At 48.9% G+C, this 19,374-nt stretch overlaps 1 protein-coding gene across 2 annotated transcripts in view; it reads right to left on the bottom strand.

Moving 5' to 3' along the window:
- Window positions 1–603: 603 nt before the first annotated feature.
- Zfhx3 (zinc finger homeobox 3) overlaps window positions 604–19,374 on the bottom strand; it is a 348,026-nt gene continuing 329,255 nt past the window's right edge. For both annotated transcript variants that reach the window (XM_029480865.1, XM_021169308.2), the window contains 3 exons: window positions 17,033–17,135; window positions 10,472–15,916; window positions 604–6,840 (listed from right to left, as the gene is read on the bottom strand). In XM_029480865.1, the coding sequence (XP_029336725.1) occupies window positions 5,120–6,840; window positions 10,472–15,916; window positions 17,033–17,135 (7,269 nt within the window). In that variant the 3' untranslated portion in view covers window positions 604–5,119. The remainder of the gene's footprint in view (window positions 6,841–10,471; window positions 15,917–17,032; window positions 17,136–19,374) is intronic.

The raw sequence follows: 19,374 nt of genomic DNA, 5'->3' as shown, positions 1-19,374 counted from the left end.
TTAATGAATCTCAAGCCTTCGACTGGAAAATGGAATGTTTCCATGGAGGCTTTTGTCATGTCTTGGTCCTTTGCATGGAGGAAGAGCCAATACTGCTACGTTTGAGGATTTGCCTCAAATCCTCTCACTAGAGGCTGAGACAAGCCCTTTCCTAGGGCAAGTAAGCTGTTTGGTCCCTTAATTCGCTTCCTTCTGTCATAAACACCGCATCCAATTCCCATTTCAGAAAACAAACAAACAAACAAACAAAAACTGCACCTACCTCTCTTCTGACCATCAGCAAAAATGTCTTTGCTTGAGGTTTGCAGCAGGGATCTCAGATCTCCACAGGAATGTTTGAAGTAAAAACTAAAGTAACTACTGGGGCTCTCTGGATCAGCTTCTTTCCAAGGCTTACTCTGGGCAGGCCACTGAGCTAGTCTTCTGGCCTAAAGACACCAAAGAGTATTTGTGGCTTGTGTACCTCTCCTCATGCACCTTGAGATAGGGAACTCTGGCGCACACAGCCTTGTGAGACCGGTGAAATGTACATTTCCCCAGCTGTGGGCATCTCTTTCACGTGTGCTCCCGGACATGCACAGAAAGCTGGTAACAGACAAGGACTTTTGCTCATATTTTTTTTTAATGTATCACAATGAGCAGGAAACATACTTGATGAAATATTTTCAAAGGAGTATATTCAATTACCATCTACAATCAACTCAACTATGACAACAAAGGTTTTTTTTTTTTTTTTTGTGACAAATTTCTTTTTCAGTTTGAGAGTCCCTTGTGGTTCTGTTAAGTCTCCATGTATTTTGGTACAGTTCGAGATCAGCATCGTTACAGTAACAAAAAAAAGCTAACAAGACTACATTATAGAAAAACACCAAGAACATCATTTTTGGTTTCACTTGCTCTATTTTTTTTGTTTTTGTTTTTTTTTTTGTTTTTATTTGTTTTTTTTGTGTTTTTTATGTTGTTGGGGTTTTTTTGTTTTTTTTTTTTTTGTTTTTGTTTTTGTTTTTTTTTGTACATTGCAAAGGCTGTTCATATACCTCTTTACCTCAGGGTCACGTTCATTTATGCTTTCTTTCCTACCCAAACTTGCCCCCCTCCCCCCTGAAGAAAGTAAAGAAACAAAACAAAACAAAACAACCTAGTCAAAGCTTTGTTTCACAGTGGGCAGTATCTCAGCGCCAACAAACCACCAACTCAGTTTTATGCTTCTATTTAAAATGTTTTAATTTAATTTATTATTTAAAAAAAAATATATGTCCATGAACATCAAGTGCACTGGCTTGGGTCACTGCTGCTCTCCTGCAACTTCCTGCCATGCCTGATAGGCTCAGGCCTCAGCATGGGCCGTCTGTCTCACCTTACTCTCTTTCAATTGTGTAAAACTTCGGCCACATTCATCTTTTTAAATAGCTCTTAATTAAAAAAAGAAAAACAAAAAAACCAAAACTTCCTAGATGCATTAAGAGTGTGTGTGTGTGTGTGTGTGTGTTCCTTAAGTTTCTTTAGGGAGGGATAAAGAAAGGATGTATGAAATAACTCCAATTCTGACAGGTATCTTGGTGCCATTGTGCCAAATAGTATCTAGCACCAAGCCACATCATGAAGGAACTAAGGGGGAGAAATTCATCCAATAACTTAAAAAAATTAAAAAAAAAAAAAAGAAGTGCCAATATAAGTTAAGAACTAACTTTCAAAGTGGGTTGAGATGGTCTACAACTCAACGACTCACTCCAAAAGCAGACAGGAGTGAACTCCCCGAATGAGATCAGTCTAAGCAATTGAGCACGGTAGTAAACATATGCCTTGGAAATGGCTACAGACCACGGTCACTTGTCTGCCTTCTGGTTTTCACCACCACTGACTGCTTCACTATTTCTGGGTTAGTGCTAAGAATTTCTTCTTTGATGAACATTATATGTGTGTGTGTGGGGGGGTGTGTGGGTGGGAGGTGCGGCTGGAGAGGAACTCGTTCATTAACGCACTTCCGGGTTGGGCCCATCCCAAGCCTCCTCTGAGGAATACTGATGGGCAGAAGCCATTCAACCCAACCTTACCTTATTGTTGCCAAAATACACTCATGGGTCAAGGCATGGCACAGTGAAACACTGACAGTCACTGCCCCACAGAGGGAGGATGATTGTAGCTCAAAACAGAACAAACAAAACCATTGGGGAAGGGCTGGCAGAGTTACAAAGAAACTTGAGGTTGGGGGCGGGGAGGGCAGAAATTGCACTATTACCAAGCAATATCATTTTTAAACAACAGTTTTCAGAGAAGACCTAGTAGAATTTGACAGGTAAAGCTAGTGTTAAATTGTTAATTGGTATCACACAGAGAACCAAAAACAAACATTTTTTTCTTCTATAGATACAGACACAGTAACATACAACAGTTAAATGGCAAAAAAAATATATATATATTTCATAGAGTTACAAACAAGATAAAATAATGGAAAACAAAAAAAAAACTGTACAACTTTAAAATTTAAAAGTGTTCATCTCAAAACACAGGGAGGAATACAAGAATTCTTGTTAAAAGGAAATAGGTATTTAAAACAGTAAGTGTTTTGTGTACTTGTCTTTGACACCTTATGCTACAACTGGATACTGATATGAATAGTTAAGATGGTATTCTTTTAGTATTTCTACTTTTAAAAAATTAAAAAGGAATTTGCACTGTGCATCAGCCTAGTTAGAAATATGTACAACAGTTCAGGATCTACTCTTAACTAAAAACAAATTCATTAAAATAGTCCCGGCTAAAAAAAAGAAAAAGAAAAAAGAAAAAAAAAAAGAAAAATGAAAAATTTCAGATCTTGGAATGCTCCAGTCTTTTGCAAAGTCGATGAATGGCTTCAGCACTGGGGAAGAAGCCCAGAAGGTGGCCAACGGAACCTGGATTCACAGTCTTCAAAGTTCCCTTTGAAACATAAGGAAGAGAGGGAGGACTTCACACTTTGGGGGCAAGGGAGATTGTGTCTGTTGGTGTTTGGCTATGAAAGTGAGGCAGCAAAGCATCTATTTGTCTTCAAAACCTATGTTTTAGCAGCACGAAGTTTTCCTTTCGAAGTTCAGACCAGTTTTTTAAAGATGCCAAGGGGTGTGTGTTGAATCATGTTGTCACAGGACTACGCACATTAACGTAAACACGCGTGCCTTGCGCACGGGCTTGCTTCTTTATTCTCTGTACATTGCTATCTGTTTTGTTGGCTGCACTCGGGATCACTCGCTGCTCAGACTGCCTAAGAGGACAAAACTTTGAAGTAAAAAAAATAAATAAATAAAATAAAAAAATAAAAAAATGTGTCTTTTGGTATCTGGAATTGTCTTTAACAACTGCCTCTCTGCATGCAGAAGAAGCTGTAACAACCTGGGAACCGTTTTGTGTTACTCTTTCTTTTATTAAACTAAGTCTTGTTTGTTTAAATCAGAAACAAATTCTCAAGTAACTAGAACCCTTTCCCTTTTTTTCTGCATCAGCAGTGAAAGGGTGTGTCTTTGGATTTTTTTTTTAAAGCATGAAATTTCTTTTTTTTTTTTTTCTGAGAGAGGAAAGTAAAGACACAAACACACACACACACACACACACACGCACACAAAACCAAAACCAAATTAATAGCCAAAAACATCTTAGGAAAAAAAAAAAAAAGCACACAGCCCCAATTACACAAACTGAAACAAATGTTTTAGCTCAAGAAAAGAATATTTGGAGTTTCCACAGAACGAGAGTGAGCGAGAAAGAGGCAGAAAGAAAAAGAAAAGGAAGGATAAATTAAAAAATAAATGTTCAGGGCTACCAGACACAGGTAACTAGAATTAAATGTCTTTCGAAAGTCTCAACTCCCCAACAAAAATACTCTGCGAGAATCCTGATGATCCCTAGAATCCTCTGAAATCCTTTCTTTAGGTTTATAAAATAATTCTGTAGCCACCCTCCAAGAAATAAAGGTGGCAGCGGCCACTTTAAGTGGGAAATTAGAGGATGGGAGTTGGGGGTGGGGGAAGAGACGAAGTTGAATTAAGGGACAAAGTGGGAGAAGCTGGGGCGGAGCAACAGATTGCAATCTATCCACTAGGGATGAACAAGACAACATCAAATGAGGAGATGTCGCTGGACCACACAAAAGCTAAATGTACAAAGCTTTTAAGTCTACCATACTGCTTCAGGTCATTTCCAATGAAGCAATCTACTCAACACCAAAAATGGTCATACCTACCATAAATACAGACAGTCAGTTTTTAAAACTTGTCTTTTTTTTTTTTTTTTAAGCTACAAGTCCTCAACACTCTTTGTGTGTGGGTTTTGTTTTTTTGTTTTTTTTTTTTTTTCTTCTGAAAGTGGGAGCGCTTATTCTCCCCTGGAAACTGGCTTCAGCAGAAAAGCTATTCTTAAAAATCCCCAGAAAGCTAAAGCACTTCACATTGTTTCTCTTGAATACTTTCTGCCCATTTTTTTTTTAAATTAACAAATAAAACAAAACAAAATCTTTTTTTTCTGGAACAAAAGAAAAGAAGAAACATAAAACAATGATTCTGAAAACAGAACGAAGGGTGACCGATTGACCTGAGAATAAAAAGACATTACATTTCTTCTTTTTCTTTTTAGCAAGCCATTGGTATCTGAGTGCTAAGATAGCAAGAAATTTAAAACTGTAACAAGGTGGAGTGCTTTCCCATACAGTGCATGCCGGGCTCCTCTGTGCTATCAACGTGGGGCAGTTCTCAAAAGGGGCAAATATACAAGGGGTTTAAGCTCCAACAACAATAGGCAGGCCCTGTGGACTTCAACCTCCCAGACCAATAGTACCTTTAAAAGGACACAATTTAACAGGGTTAGGGTTCATGTTTTCTTTTTTTAATATTAAAAGAAGAAGAAGAAGAAAAAAAAAAGAGAGACAAGAATGTAAAATCACCGGCATAGATAGGTATATGGGAAAACAACCCACGCTTTTTCTTTTTTTTTCTTTTTTTTCCTTTTTTTTCTTTTTGTTTTTTTTGTGTTTTTGTTTTTGTTTTTTTGGTTAGAAGCTTTGGAATTGCAGTTAGTCTAGTTTTGAAATTGGTTTGTTATTAATCTTTTTTTTTATTTAAATTCATTTGTAATTGTTCATCTTCAAAGCTTACAATCTGAAGGTGTCCGTTCCTACACTGGTCAGACCACTGTCCTTGGGGCAGCTGGGGTCTTTGGGACCCTCCACCGGGCTCGCCGGTCCGTCGGACTTTTGGCTGAGATCCGTGTCAGACTCCTCCGAATAGTCGTCTGTTGGCATCGAGGGCTGAACCCCTGAGGTGCTGCATGAACTTGAGGTAACCGTTGAAGATGAGGAGAGAGGAGGAAAAGAAGGGGGCTTCGTGGCCGAAGCCCGGGAGCCCACTGGCGGCCAAGACTTCCTGGAGGCGTGGGGGGAAGCGGACGAGGACGGGGCGGCCGACGGGGGAGGGGGGCTGTCGTTTGAGTGAGCGGCAGACTGCGAGGTAGATGCGGTGCTAGGATCGGGGAAGCAGGCAGAGTGAGGTAATAAACTAGGGTGCTCTTTGGCGTTTCTTGCTGCTCTCGTGATTGTTCTGTGTTTGTGCAAGGCCGACTCGAGATGCTGACTCAGCGCTTCCTCCCCGCAGAGCGCGCTCTCGCACGCCAGGCAGTGGTACGAGCCGCCTCCACCACCGCCGCCACCACCGCCACCGCCGCTGCCACCGCTGCCGGTGGGGACATGAAGCACCATCTCTTGCAGGTTCACCACAGACTGGCCGAAGCAGCAGAGGGACTTCAGGTGGCTCCTCGCCGCCTCCTCGTCGCCGAAGCCCGCCTGGCACTTGCGGCAGACCAACTTGTACTGCACCTTTGGAACAATGAAGGGGTCACAGAGGGAGTCCGCACTTGCACTTTTGCTTTCTGCTTCTGGCTCTTCGGGGGGTTTCGGCAGGAGGGGGGACACCTCACGGGGGACGTTTTTCTGCTCTTCTGGTTTGGGGGATTCTTTGGCAGGGTCTTTGTCTGGGGAAGCAGGCCCCTGGGGGACTGGGGTTTGGCTTGCTTTGGGCTGCTGCTGCTGCTGCTGTACTTTTTGTTGTTGTTGCTGCTGCTGTTGCTGTTGTTGTAGTTGCCGCTGTTGCTGCTGCTGTTGCTGTTGCTGCTGCTGCTGCTGCTGCTGCTGAATCGCCTCCTGCAGACTCTGCTGGTATTGCTGGTACTGCTGCAGTAGGGAGCCTGGAGACAAGCCCATCAGGGCCTGCGATAGGGCAGGGCTGTAGGGAAACAGGCCTTCCATGCCATACATGGGCTGCAGGTACCCACTCTGCAGGGCGCCAGGGATCTGGGGGGCATAATAAGGAGAAAAGCCCGGTACGAAGTAAGGAAGGAACTGGCTTGTGAGCAAAGCTGTGGGGTCTGAAGTCAAGGCCGCCTGCAGAGCCTGAAGCTGAGCAGGGTCCACTGCATACTCCATGGCGGGCAGTGGGGCTGAGATGGTTGCTGTAGCCGCTGGAGGGGCCTCTCCTTTCTCCTTCTTGGGGACGGGGAGGGGCTCACCCTTCCCTTTGTGTGCCTTTTCCTTCTCCTTTCCTTTCTCACCATCTTTGTCCTTACGTTGCTGCTGCGGGGTCAGCTGTGGCGCGGGGATCTGCTGGGCTGCTGGCGGTGGCGGAGGCTGCTGCACCGGTGGCGGAGGCTGCTGGGGTTGTGGGGGTGGCTGAGGGGCCATTGCCATGGTGGCTTGTGCTGGGGTCGGGGAACTCAGCGAGGCTGAGGACGGTTTATTTGGTAATCCAGATGTGGGGAGGCCGGGGGAAGGTACCGTTGTGCTGGGCAGACCCATCAGGTTCGGTTTAGGAGACGTTAAAGCTAAAACGAATGGAGACAGAAAGGGAAACCACAGGTTAGTCTAGGAGTAGGTGAATCACAAACTCAAGGTGTTACCCCCGTGCCTTTGGCATGGTCACAGATATTTAAACCTCACAGATATTTGGGTCCTCCCAAAGCCAGTGTTGTCAACAGATGTACCCTGCCATGCTCAGGGTTAGTTGGCCAAAGATTTTTTAATCAAGACTCAGAGCTTGGTCAGCTTCTATTTATCTCCATTTAGAAAACCTTACAGCAGCTCACTCATTCACCCTTTCCTAGAATTTCTAGATACCATGGGCTTTGCCCAGCACAGATTAGCTTCTAGCAACTGGGACTCATGTAAGCCCAAGCCATCATCAAAGTGCTACAGGACATGCATGGCCACGGGAGAACACCTAAGCTGTAATCCTAGATGGGTCCCAAGGCCGCATGAACACACACAACAGCTTGTACACGTCACCATCCTGACCACCACTGCTCCTCTAGCATCATGTCTGCCAGGGTGGTGCCATGCCCTCTGCCATGATGATAATGGACCGAACCCCTGAACCTGTAAGCCAGCCTCAATTAAAAGTTGTCCCATAGAAGAGTTGCTTCGGTCATGGTGTCTGTTCGCAGCAATGGAAACCCTAAGGAAGCCAGTATTGCTGCAGATGGATGGAACAGCAAGCCTGGGCTGTGATAGGACAGATGTGCTGGGGACGAGCAGAGCTCACTGGATAATGGAAGATGGTGAAGAGACAGCACCAGAAAATGCAGACAACAAACCTTGGAACACCTCTGCATCTTCTCCCGTAAAGCTGAAGTAGAGGCTGCCTAGCATGACGCTGTCCTCATGGGGTGGGGGTGGGGTGACACCATAACACTCTGAAGCCCAGAGTTGGATGAAGACTGCCAGCTTGAATGATACAATGTATCAACACCTCCAAACTAAAGGAAGCAAAGAACATGGCTGCCGAACCTTGCCAGTCCCAGGAGAGTGACTGAAGGCAACACAATCTATTTCCTTCCTATATACTAGGGACTAAGATGTGGCTGGCTACTGAGAAAAGTTCAAAGGCTTGGTGAAACTGGCACACCCAAATCCGAGTTGGAATTATAAGCTCTGGGTTGCTGGGCAGTGGTAGCGCACACCTTTCATCCCAGCACTTGGGAGGCAGAGGTAGGTGGAATTTTTAGTTTGAGGCCAGCCTAGTCTACAGACTAGTGAGTTCCAAGACAGCCAAGAATAGATAAACCCTGTACCAAAAAAAAAAAAAAAAAAAAAAAAAAAAAAAAAAAAAGAAAAAAAAAAAAAAGAAAAAGCAAAGCAAAGCTCTGGCCTTAGGGCATGACATTCTATGTGCCAGGAGGTAGTGGGCCTGTCCAGGAGGAACACCTGCAGCTTTACCCATGGCTTCATGCTTTCAAGAGAAATATTCAGGTCAGAAGGCCTTAGACTGAGACTCTGTGTGTTCAACTGATGGACGACCAAGAGATTCAGAAGCTAAGGAACACTACTGAACCCCTGCCATTTACCAAGCTCTGCACTGGCTGCACTTGGCAGGGCAGCTCAATGCACCCTCAACACTGTTGCCGTGACAGTGGCTTTCTGATCTGTAAGATCAGAACCGGGCCAGGTTCTTCATCCCCTCCTGAAACTCAGTTACTGTGGAGTCAGACTGACCTCCTGTGGATCATGGCCGACACACATCAGACGTGTGACCTTTGGTTCACCGAGAGGCTTCTTAGAACCTCAGCCTTCTATAGTACAAGATTGCAGACATGAACTGAATGGCCACATTGGGCATGGCATATAGTAACTGCTTCATAAACACAGGTTCCTTCCCTCCCATTCCTGATCCAGTGGTTGTACAAGCTGCAGCAGCTGGGATGCTTTGGTAACTGGGGCACATCTGGCTGTCCTGATGACGAAGAGCCCAGCTTTCTATCCCTACTCCACTCTAAGCTGTCAGAACCTGGGCAACACATATACTTGCTGACTGACTGGCTCATACTGGGTGTTATGGAAAAGCATATAATGCCCAGAGGCCTGGGTGGGAGCTTGGGCCCCTACCCCTAGCTTACTGAATGATCTTGACCTCTCTGGGCCTCAGATTTCTCTGAGGGGATACATCAGACACTCCGCTTCTACTTTTAACAATTTTATTATGATTTGTGTCTGTTTGTGTGTGTGTGTGTGTGTGTTCATGTGCTACAGTGGGTATCTGAAGGCCAAAGGCCATCTTTTGGGAATCAGTTTTGCCTTCTGTACTCGGAGGCAGGGTCTTCCTTAGGTCTGCCCAGCTACACCCAGGTTTAGCTGGCCCAAAAACTTCTGGGTCAATCTCCTGCTTCAACTTCTCATGTAGAGTCCTGGGGTTACAGACGTGTGCCAGTGTGTTGTCATTTTTACCTGGGTTCTGGGGATCAGAATCAGGTCATCAGGTTTGTATAGCAAGTGTTTTTACTCAATGACCCATCCTGCTGGTCCCGGGTCTCGTCTTTTCATATCATTTTATGCTGGGCCTTCCTGCCAATGCCCTGGGCTGCAAGGATAATTCAAACGTCTGACTGTTTTCCTTGGTTTGTTTTGTTGGCTTCAGTCTGTGCCATATAGTTATGCAAAAACCTTTGTCTTGATGTTTTCTTTTCTTGTCCCTTTGGTAAGAAACCAGGGAATCCAGTAGCTTCTATGCTGATGAACACCACCAAAGATGACTGTGTTAATTTAACTAGGATCACTCTGAGAGGCAACAGAAGGTTCAAGCCCTGAAGGGTTAGGGTTAGGGTGAGAGACAAGGCTGCACTGTGAGAGGCTGGTGTGTGCCTAACCCTTACAGGATGCTAGAGAAGGTCTAATTTGAGGATAGCTGGATCCCAGAGAAGATGGGTGAAGACAGCGAGAAGCAAGGAATGTCTGTCAGGAGGACTATAAGAGTCCCCAACTTTAAGAGAGACCAGAGAAGCAGCATGTGTGATTCCAGATGCACCAGGGTGGGATTGGAGAATGGAAGCGGGGCTGGGGATCCCTACAGTGCACATTTAGTCACTTGTCTGAAAGAGTCGATGTGTTCCTGTCCAAACTAAAAACTACATTACCCAGTACAAGATTCCCAGTCAGTGAATTCAAACACTTTCTCCGTAGAAACCATCACTGTGCTGACAAGAAGTGAACCCGTGGTGGAAGCCCCCAGAGCACGTAACAGCTCAAGAGCGGCTTCCTGCTCTCAAAAAGGTGGGCGGAAGTGCAAGCACTGAGGGCAGCCTCAATTACAGACTTAGCTGGGAAATACCATTGTCTTCCAGTTGTACCAATTACATGGGTGGGATCACGTGACCACGAGGTTCGCTATTCCCTGGAAATTCGCATGCCAGGTGATTCTTAATAACAGACATGGTAAAAGTGATTTCAGAACATACTTAACAGTGGGTGCTTCTACCCCTGCACATCGGAGTCCAAGGAATTCAGGTATGTACTGCCACGGGGAGGGGGAGGGGGAGGTGGGGGTAACCTGGCCGCAGGGGAACTGCAATCTTGTTGCTTTTTAGGTGACCAAAGAGGCAAGCTTCCTACCAGTGTTGGTACACCACACTAAAAAAACCGAGCTTCTACTGAACTCTGAAAGCCATCACCTGAGACAGGACCCACCTGTGTTGGCTGGGGTAAAGCCTGGCAGAGAGGGGCTGTTGAGGCCGGGGAGCAACACAGGAGGGATGCCCTGGAGCGCTGGATACGTGGTAGGAAGGTTAAGAGCCTGAAGAGGGGCGTTGTCGAACATCCCTTGTTGTTGAGCTGCCAGTCCGAGGACTTCGTTAGCCTTCTTGATCCGGTCCAGCTCTTGCTGAGCCATCAACTGGCGTACAGTGGCTGGGTCAAAATATTCTTTCTCCTTGTCCAGCTGGCTTCCAATGGTGTCCTTAACTTTGGAGATATGCTGTTGAGAAAAGATATGGTCACGTACAGACAGCCTCGCGCTGTACTTGATGCCACACAAAGTGCACTCGGTCTTGGGTCCCTCGTAACTCGTTTGGTTTATCCCAAAATGCTTGGCCATGCTTAACTTGGACTTCTTCTCTTTCGCCCGGGCATTCTGGAACCAGACCTGAACAACTCTCTTTGGCAATCCAATGTCATTGCCTAGAACCTCACACTCCAGCATGGTGGGTGTCCTGTAGTCATTAAAGCATGACTTGAGGACCTTCAGCTGCAGATTGGTCATTTGAGTGCGAAAACGTTTCTGCCCAGGTCGATCCCCACCGTCACCAGATTTGCCAGCCGACCCACTTGCCCCGGGGCTTGGGGAGCAGGGGTCTGCGAGGCTTGAGGTTTCACTGTAGTCCACTGTACCTTCGTTGTCATATTCCTTGCTATAAAAGCTCGGGGCTGGGCTGACCAGACCAGATGACAACCGGTCTTCATACTCGGACATCGCCATCATGGCTGCTTTGGTCAACCCCTCGTTCGGTGCCGAAGATTTGGTTTCAGTCGCTATTCCTGTCGCGCTGTCATTGTCGGCGTTGCCCTCGTCCCCTGTCGTGGTGTCTGTGATTGCGGTGTTGACCGAGGAACAGTCATCGTTGTCCAGCTTAGTTTGGTCAAAGTTCAGGTTAACGGAGGACATGGAGGGGCTTTCAAAGTCTTCGATCCCTTCCACCTTGATGGAGGAAGGGCTGAGAAGAGTTCTGGGGGACAGCTCCATGGTTTTGCTCACGGGCGAGAGGGGCACACCCTGACCATCACTACTGCTCGGGGGTAGGTGGGAAAAGCTAGTTCCATCAAAAATGTCTCCCTTCATTTGGAGTCCCCCATCACAGTCTAAGAGCATGGCAGACAGAGTCAGGTTGTAGCCGGCTCTCTTGGCTTCGTGCCAGTGTCGAGACCGGATATGAGCCTCCAGGGCTGTCTTGGCCTTGAACAGAGCTCGGCAAAAGGGGCACCTCCTGTGGGCCTGTGCCGGGCCCACAGCCCGGAACTGACCTTTCCTTTCCCGGGCACGGGTGTTCTGAAACCAGACCTGTACCACGCGCTTCTTCAAGCCCACCTCATGCGCGATGTGATCCAGCATCTTTCGGGTCGGGTTGGAGTCCAGCAGATACTTCTGGTAGAGAATTTCCAGCTGCTCCGGGGTTATGGTCGTCCTCAAACGCTTGTCTCTCTGAGGCTCTTCTCCTCCCGTGCCGCTGTCGTTCTCACCCGGGCTCGCACTGGCCTTTTCCTCGAGCTTCCTCTTGAGCGTGTTCATCGTGGAGGTGGGCGTCGAAGGGGAAGTGGCTGAGCTCGCTGGGATCTGAGGGATGGCGCCCGAGAGCAGCTGGCTGGCCAGGAGTGGGTTACTGGGATCAAACAGCATGAAAGGCATGTCCAACGACCTGTCCAAAAACTGGGGGTGAATGAACTGGTTCTGGGCACTCAGGAAGTGAAGCTGCTGGTGCTCCTGCCAGTGCTCGAAGGATGGGAACGCCAGCTTGCACTGGTCACACTGGTAGGGGATTAGCTGAGGAGGTAGGTTTGCCAGCTGTTGAGGGGTCGATGTGTGGAGGGGCTTGAGGGGCAGATGGGAGAGCTGAGAGGGACTGGGGCTTGACTGGGGGAGGGGGCACTGTGGAGGGGGTGCCTGCGGAGGAGGCTGTGGTAAGGAAGGGGCAGCCAGCTGCGGGAGCTTGGGCTGGGGTGCGTTTGTCTTCTGCTCCGGCTGTTCTAGCTGCTGCTGCATCTCTGGCTTTGGCTGTCCTTGCTTCTCTTGGGTTTGGTTTGGCTGTGCACTGGGAGGGTCGGCCTGCTTTGGCTTCTCATCGCTTGCCTCTGCTTTCGAGTTGAAGGTGGCTAGTTCATCAGTCTCCGCTGTGAGCTGCAAGAACGCAGAGGGCGCAGTATTGGCCGCCGCCGACGGTGCTGGGGTGCTGTAAGCCTGCGAGGGCATAGGGGTGCTGCAGGAGGAGCTGGTAGGGGTGAGGATCTCCATGGCATCCATGGAGTCCTCGTTTTGGCTGTCATCCTGCCCCTCCTCATCCTCATCCTTGTAGCACAGCTTCTTCTGGTGTTTGATGAGGTCAAAGATGCGCTGAAACACGAGGCTGCACTTTTTGCACTGGTAATTCAAGTTGCTCGTCCGAATGTAGCGATCGTTGGTAAGCTCGCGCCGCTCTCCGTCTTTGCCCTCCCCCTGATTCTCGTAATTCTTCCTGGCTTTCTGTCGGGCGTTCTGAAACCACACCACTATGACACGTGTTGGAAGGTTCAGTAAGTTAGAAAGCTGCTCAAATTCATCATCCTTTGGGTAAGCGTTGGCATCAAAGAAGTCCTGCAGGACTCGGAGCTGGTAGTCGGTAAACCTTGTTCTCGAGGACCGCTTGCTCCCCCAGTACTCCTGCTTCTGGGGTTCGGGGGAAGGGGGCCGGGAGTCGATCTTGAGTTCCTCCAGACTGGTGATGGGAGGGTTGCTGAAGTTGTACGGGGAGTCCTTGTTCCGTTGCCGCTCCTTGAATAGAGTGTTTCTGAACCAGTGCTTGATCACCTTCTGGGGCAGGCCCGACTTGTCCGCCATCTCTTTGATCTGCTCCTCACTGGGGGAGTTGTTAATATCGAAGTACTGCCTGAGCACTCGGAGCTGGTCGTCCGTGATCCTGGTGCGAGGCCTCTTGTTCTGTTGCTGGAGCAGGGTGGGGTTGAGCTGGTGTTGGTACAGCTGGGCCAGATCGGCAGGCAACGGCTCCACAGGGCCGAGCTGAGGGGGCAGCTGAGCTGGCAGAGTCTGCAGCGGCATCGTCTGCATCATCAGTGGCGAGAAGATGGGCAGCTCCATTGGCATAGAGAGCTGGGTGAGAGGCACCGAGGGCTGGGCGGGGGCGATGGTGGGCGAAGTGATGGGCGGAGCCGACGCAGGGATGGCTGGCGCGGAAGCCGGCTGGGGAGGTGCGGCAGGAAGCGGGGGCGGGGGAGGCGGAGGAGGGGGTGGGGGTGGCTCCGGGGTCTGGGGCCTCAGGGGGTACAGTTTATCGTAGTGCTCTCTGTATTGCTTGGCAAACCTCTCCAGCTGTTTGAAGGGGAAGTAGTTCTGATGCACGTGCTCCTGGTGGCTCTTTAGAATCAAGATGTTGGAGAAGAGCTTGCCGCAGGAGTCACACTCCAGCTTCTCCAGGCTTTCACCGCCTTGCTCCGCCTTCCCGTTCTTCTTCTGTGCCTTCTGCTTGTTCTCATTATACTGAATGACGAGCTCAAAGCCAAAGTTCTCCAGCAAGGCCTTGGTAGCATTCCCCCTGGCATCTGAAGCAATGCGTGGAGGAAGCATAGCGCCCTCAGAGCCGCCCCCTGGTGCCAAGTCTTTCTTCTCTTTGGCCTTCGAGGCATCTGGCAGTGATTCCTTTGGTCCCGTGTTACCCTCTGCCCCCTCCGGCCCCTCCCTCTCTCGCTGGCTTTCCTTATCCTTTTCCTTGATGACCACTTTGTTTTTCTTTTCCGGGTGCTGGCTTGGCTGCAGGAGGGCTGAATGACTCTGGGAAAGAGAGAGCTGACTCTGTTGTTGCTGCTGCTGCAGTATCTGCTGGTGGCTCTGCTGCGGGATCTGGACCTGAGCCTTCAGATCTTCCAGCAGGCCTGGGCCTGACCCCGTGAGTGTCAATGCCCCGCTGGTCACAGGCAGGCTCACCTCAGGGTTGAGCTGGAACTCAGCGCTGGGGATGTAAAAGGGGAAGAGCAGGTGCTGCTGCTGCTGCAGCTGTAGCAAGGTCTCTGTGGTCATGGGGAAGTGTGGGAGGAGCGTGGGGTTGAACAGCTGAGACTGTATCAGGGCGGCCTGTTGCTGCAGCTCCTGCTGCAGGTGTGCCTGGACTTGCGCCTGGGCCTGGGCGAGTGTCTGGGCTTGCTGCTGCTGCTGCTGCTGTTGCTGCTGTTGCCTGGACGCAATCATATCCGCTAACTTCTTCCGGTTGGCCTCCTTGGGTTCTGAAGGGGAAGCGATGTTGGCACTGATGGGGTTCCCCAGAGGCGGCATCACCACACTCTCGGGCGGCACCTGGCTCAGCGCGTTGACGCTTGGAGCCATGGCGGCACTGCTTGGATTGGTGGCGGTAAAGGTGTTGTTGGCGCCGCTGCTGCCCACGGGACTTGGGGTAGAGGAGCTGAGGGACACCCCGCCGCTGTTGCCAGTCCCGTTGCTGTTCCCACTTGCAGCCTCCAGCTTGGCTGCCCGTGCCTTGGTCTGGTGCAGCACAGACCGCATGTGGATCTCCAGCGTGGAACTCTGGCTGTACGCCACGTTGCAAGTGTTACACTTAAACGGCTTGTTGTCCGGGCTGCTGGTGGGCTCCGGCTGGCCGGTTGCCGATTCCTGAAGGGCCCTCTTTAACTTGTGCAGGTGCGAGACGGAGTTGTAGTGCACCAGCAGGATATTCTTTTGAGTGAAGGATTCCTTGCAGACCGTACACTTGTAAGGGCGGGAAGGGTCCAGAAACTTCTCCATAGTGAAGTTGGGGCCTTTCCTGAAAGGCAGAGCTCGCTTTGGCTCGGAGCCTGAATCCTCCTGCACTGACCCAGAGTCGCTGCCTGTCGGGCTCTGCTTATCTTCCAGGTCACTCTCTTCCTCCTTGTCTTCCTCAACGATGATGGTGTGGTCTTCAGCCAGGGTGGGGTCTCCCATCGCCAAGAGGTCCCCGTTGGCCAGAAGCCCCCCATAAAGCTGTTGGATGTCGGCCTCACTCAACTCCAGGTGACTCGTCTCGAGGTGTTTTTTCAGAGCCTGGAAAGTCCGGAAACTGCGCTGACAGAGGCAGCACATGGTGGCGGCTCTGATCACGTGGTACTGAGAGTGGAGCTGCAGCTTTTCAATGGTCTTGAAAGCCAGGCTGCACTGGTTGCAGCGGTACTTATACACGTGACGGTCTGACACGGGCAGCTGGGGCCTCTTGGCGTGCACCTCATTGAAATGGGTCTGCAGTGTGGCGGAGGTTTTGAAGACCTGGTTGCACCCCTTCTTCCAGCAGAGGAAGCCTGAGTCTTCTCTCCCGCAGCTGGGGTCAGCAGAGGTCGGCTTGAGGTCCCCGCCGTGCTCTAGGCTTGCAGGTGGCAAGATGTTCTTTCCCGGGTCCTCTGACGCTTCTGTGAAAAACACAAACACATCAAGCCCAAAGATGAAGAAGGCTTTGTTTTCAGGGTGGCACCCAGAGCGGTTATCTAGCCCAGCTTTATGAACACAGGAAACATCCAACTGCGTGCCAGAGTCTCTCCACAGGGCCAGTAGTATACGCACATAACCAAGGTGCCCAAGAACAGATGGATAGGAAGAAGGCTATATTATATATAGGCCCAGTTCGTAACAGGCCTGTGTCATAGCATAGACCCAACAGTCTCCTAAACAGTATTTAATTCTGAAGCCTCAGTTTCTCAAAAGATCGTCTGAAGGTTACTGGTCTCAATGGTACCATTCATGCCCACTTTTTTGGTTATAGGAATTTTAGCACATCAGGTCTGTTGTCAGGGGCAGCTGCACTAATGCTGTCCTAGGCTGTGAGGGAGTCCTGCATTTAGGGTTTCGGGATTCTTGAAAGCATTTAGTTTTGTGTTTAATGTGACACCCCTCCCCCCTGGCTTTTATTTACATCACTGTTTCTAGAACCCAGGTCTCTGCTCACGTTAGCAGGAAAGTTAATTACTTAACTGCACTACTTTAAAAAAAAAAAAAAAAGGTTCATCATATCCGTAAGTTCCCTGGCTCTTCCCAGGTCTCCTTCTAATGTGGCCACGTCACAAGGAAGAGGGCTGGGCCCCGGCAGTGTGAACCTTAGATGCCTGTTAAGAGTTCAAGACTGAGGGGAGCAAGGAACCAGCAGGGAGGCCTAAGAGCTACCTCACGACTGCAGCAGAGACGGCCGTGGCAATGGTCCTTACAAACGGTCCGTTTAAACAAGCTGGTTCCAGAAGACTCCACGCGTTCTATGCAGAAGTAGTGAGAGAGACAGCTGAGGGATCTCATTGAATGGCAAGGCTCTAGCAGCCACGTCTTTGGCTGAGTTCACCATGGGGATGTCCATGAGCAAACCGACTACAAGATACTTCCTAAGACCTAAAGGCCACAGGCTTTGCTGATGAAACCCGTCAGCCCCATTCACTCGGGATATACTATAAAGAACCCCTCAGCCCTTTTGCCCCATGGAGATTTTTGACCAAGAATTCTTCTTGTTTCCGGCTGGAGGAATTAAGATTAGCGACACTGACCAGGTTGCTTTCCCGCCTCTTCCAAAGTGGAGTTCCCATCTCGGTCCGGAGCAGCAGCAGGGAGGAACATGCTACTAGGCATAACCATCTCAGGAGCGGTCACCTGAGGGGAGAGAGGCAGTGAGACGACAGAGTCAAGGCGCGGGGGGAAACAGACACAAAATACGAAAGGTTTAAAAAGTATTTAATAAGCAAAATTAGCCTTCACCAGTCTAGAAGCTGGAGGTGTCACTTTGCATAGCTCAGTGAAGACTCATGTTTATTAGACAAAGCTCACATCAGTCAAAAGTGTTTCTACGGTTACATTCTGGACATAATTAGCAGTGCACACTTGAAGAGTAATCTTATTATTAATATTTTTCTTTTATGCAGAATTTTGACTTTGATCACTGACAATGTTTTGTCACGGGCTGTGAAACTTCTTGGGCAACCAATTAGGTAGATAAGTTGAAAGGCCCACCTTAAGCTACCGCAAACATAATAAGGGCCCTAATTAAATCATACCTAGTAAAGTACTCGGTAATCTGGAAGCAGGGAGCATTGTAGCACTGTTTTCAAAATGTATTCAGGCGAGGAGAGGAGGGGAGTTGGCGGAGTGAAGGAAAGGGTAAGAGGCAGAAAGGAGAACAAAGGGAGGCTAAGGACATGCACACACTGGCAGCTTTTCCAGGGAACAACACCGTGTAACCCTTTACAAGCTGACATCAAGAACAAACAAGCAGTTCTTGTGACTCACGTTAAGCCAGAGTTTCGTCTAGAGCCTTTTATGCACAGGGCACACAGCCTCAGAGGGAGCGTGTGCCCAGAATCCCAGCAATCCGGCTAATTCTGCACAGCGTTCTACAACGGAAGCCCCTTCCCTGACCCTGAGACTGGCCATTAGCCCCTAATGGGGCATTTCCATACTTAGCCCTAGGATCTAAGTAGCTACATTTTAGGTCAGATCTTCAGACTTTCCGCTCTGCCTCCCTGCTGTGTGGGCCAGAAGCTAGCTCCTATCACAGGCTCTTCTGGATGTGTGACGGTGACAGGCGATGGCAGCCTTCAGTATCCGGGCGAAGAGTAAGGACTCTCCATCTAAAGAAAGAGTTCGCTAACCTGCAAGTACAGCTCTCCAGTGGCCACGTCCTTAAAAACCAGACAATTCTCCCTTTCCCTGCAAGTGCCTGCTACCCATAGCTCCTCAGTCTGCAGTGGGACCCACAGATTGTCTACCTCATTTGGGTGGGGTTGGAGGACAAACTGGGGCATAGGCATGACCATGTCTCATTGCATACACGTGTGGCACTCTGGAAACTAACAGGGGAGTGGGCAGCAATTTCTCTTTGCCACGAGGCAGGAAAATTTGGCATCGATAACAATTCCAGATGCACTAGAAACTGTCTTTAATTTGACAATGGCTGGAGGAGTAACGGGAGGTGGCATAGAGTACCTAGCCCCACCCAGAGGCCCTGCTGGACCAATCAGACAAAACTTCACTGCAAGACTAATTTCACTTAAGAGCTTTGTTTAAACTTAATATTTTAAAAATTATTTGAGAGGTTGTGAGATCCTCGCCTTCCTCAGACAGCTGCTGGCCAAGTCCACTAGTGTCGCCAACAACAGGCTCAACAAGTAGGGGGAACCAGAACAAATGTGGCCACTGACCAAAAAGACGACTTCGTATTTAGGTGCACGAGATAGGGTTTTTCAGGTCTGGAAACCAATAGACACAAAACCTAAGCAATAGGCGCTCCAGAGAACGGTCTTGAGGAGAAGGCCCACCGTGCTAGGCAGAGCAGGTGTGTGGCAGGTGAATGGGAAAGGCATGTGCCCGCCCTCAGACAGCTGCACCGCAGTGCACTGTCGCAGAGCCTGTGACAGACAGCTGCTGTAGAGCTAGCTAGCTGAATTGTCCAGAACAGAGTGGGGACTGCCAAACTCGTTCTATTTTCTCCTTAATAGAAAGCATTTCTGACCAGTGTGGTTGGGGAGTCCAGCGGGAATCCAAGAAGTGAAAGGTCACCGATTAATTTATAGTCTTCAGCCTCTTCAGCCGAGGGAGAGCACGAGGTGGGGGGTAAGAGGGGGAGAAAGAGAAGGAAAATAAAAAGAGCCCCCCCACACACACACCTTTTTTCTCAGTTGTAGCTGCAGGATCAGTCCTTTTGGAATTATGAAAAAGTGAATCATGAGAAGTAAAAAAAAAAAAAAAAAAAAAAAAAAAAAGCCCTACAGAAAAAAAAAAAAAAAAATTATCTCCCACCCCAGCCGTGCATCATTATAGAAAACCGTGGGCTTTTTCTAAGCGTTACAGTAAGGCAGACATCCTCTCCAACAGACTCAGTACGACGGATCAGTAA

The sequence above is a fragment of the Mus caroli genome, chromosome 8 (assembly GCF_900094665.2).
Source record: "Mus caroli chromosome 8, CAROLI_EIJ_v1.1, whole genome shotgun sequence".
NCBI classification, from domain to species: Eukaryota; Metazoa; Chordata; class Mammalia; order Rodentia; family Muridae; genus Mus; species Mus caroli.
This window is presented reverse-complemented; position numbering and strand designations above follow the sequence as displayed.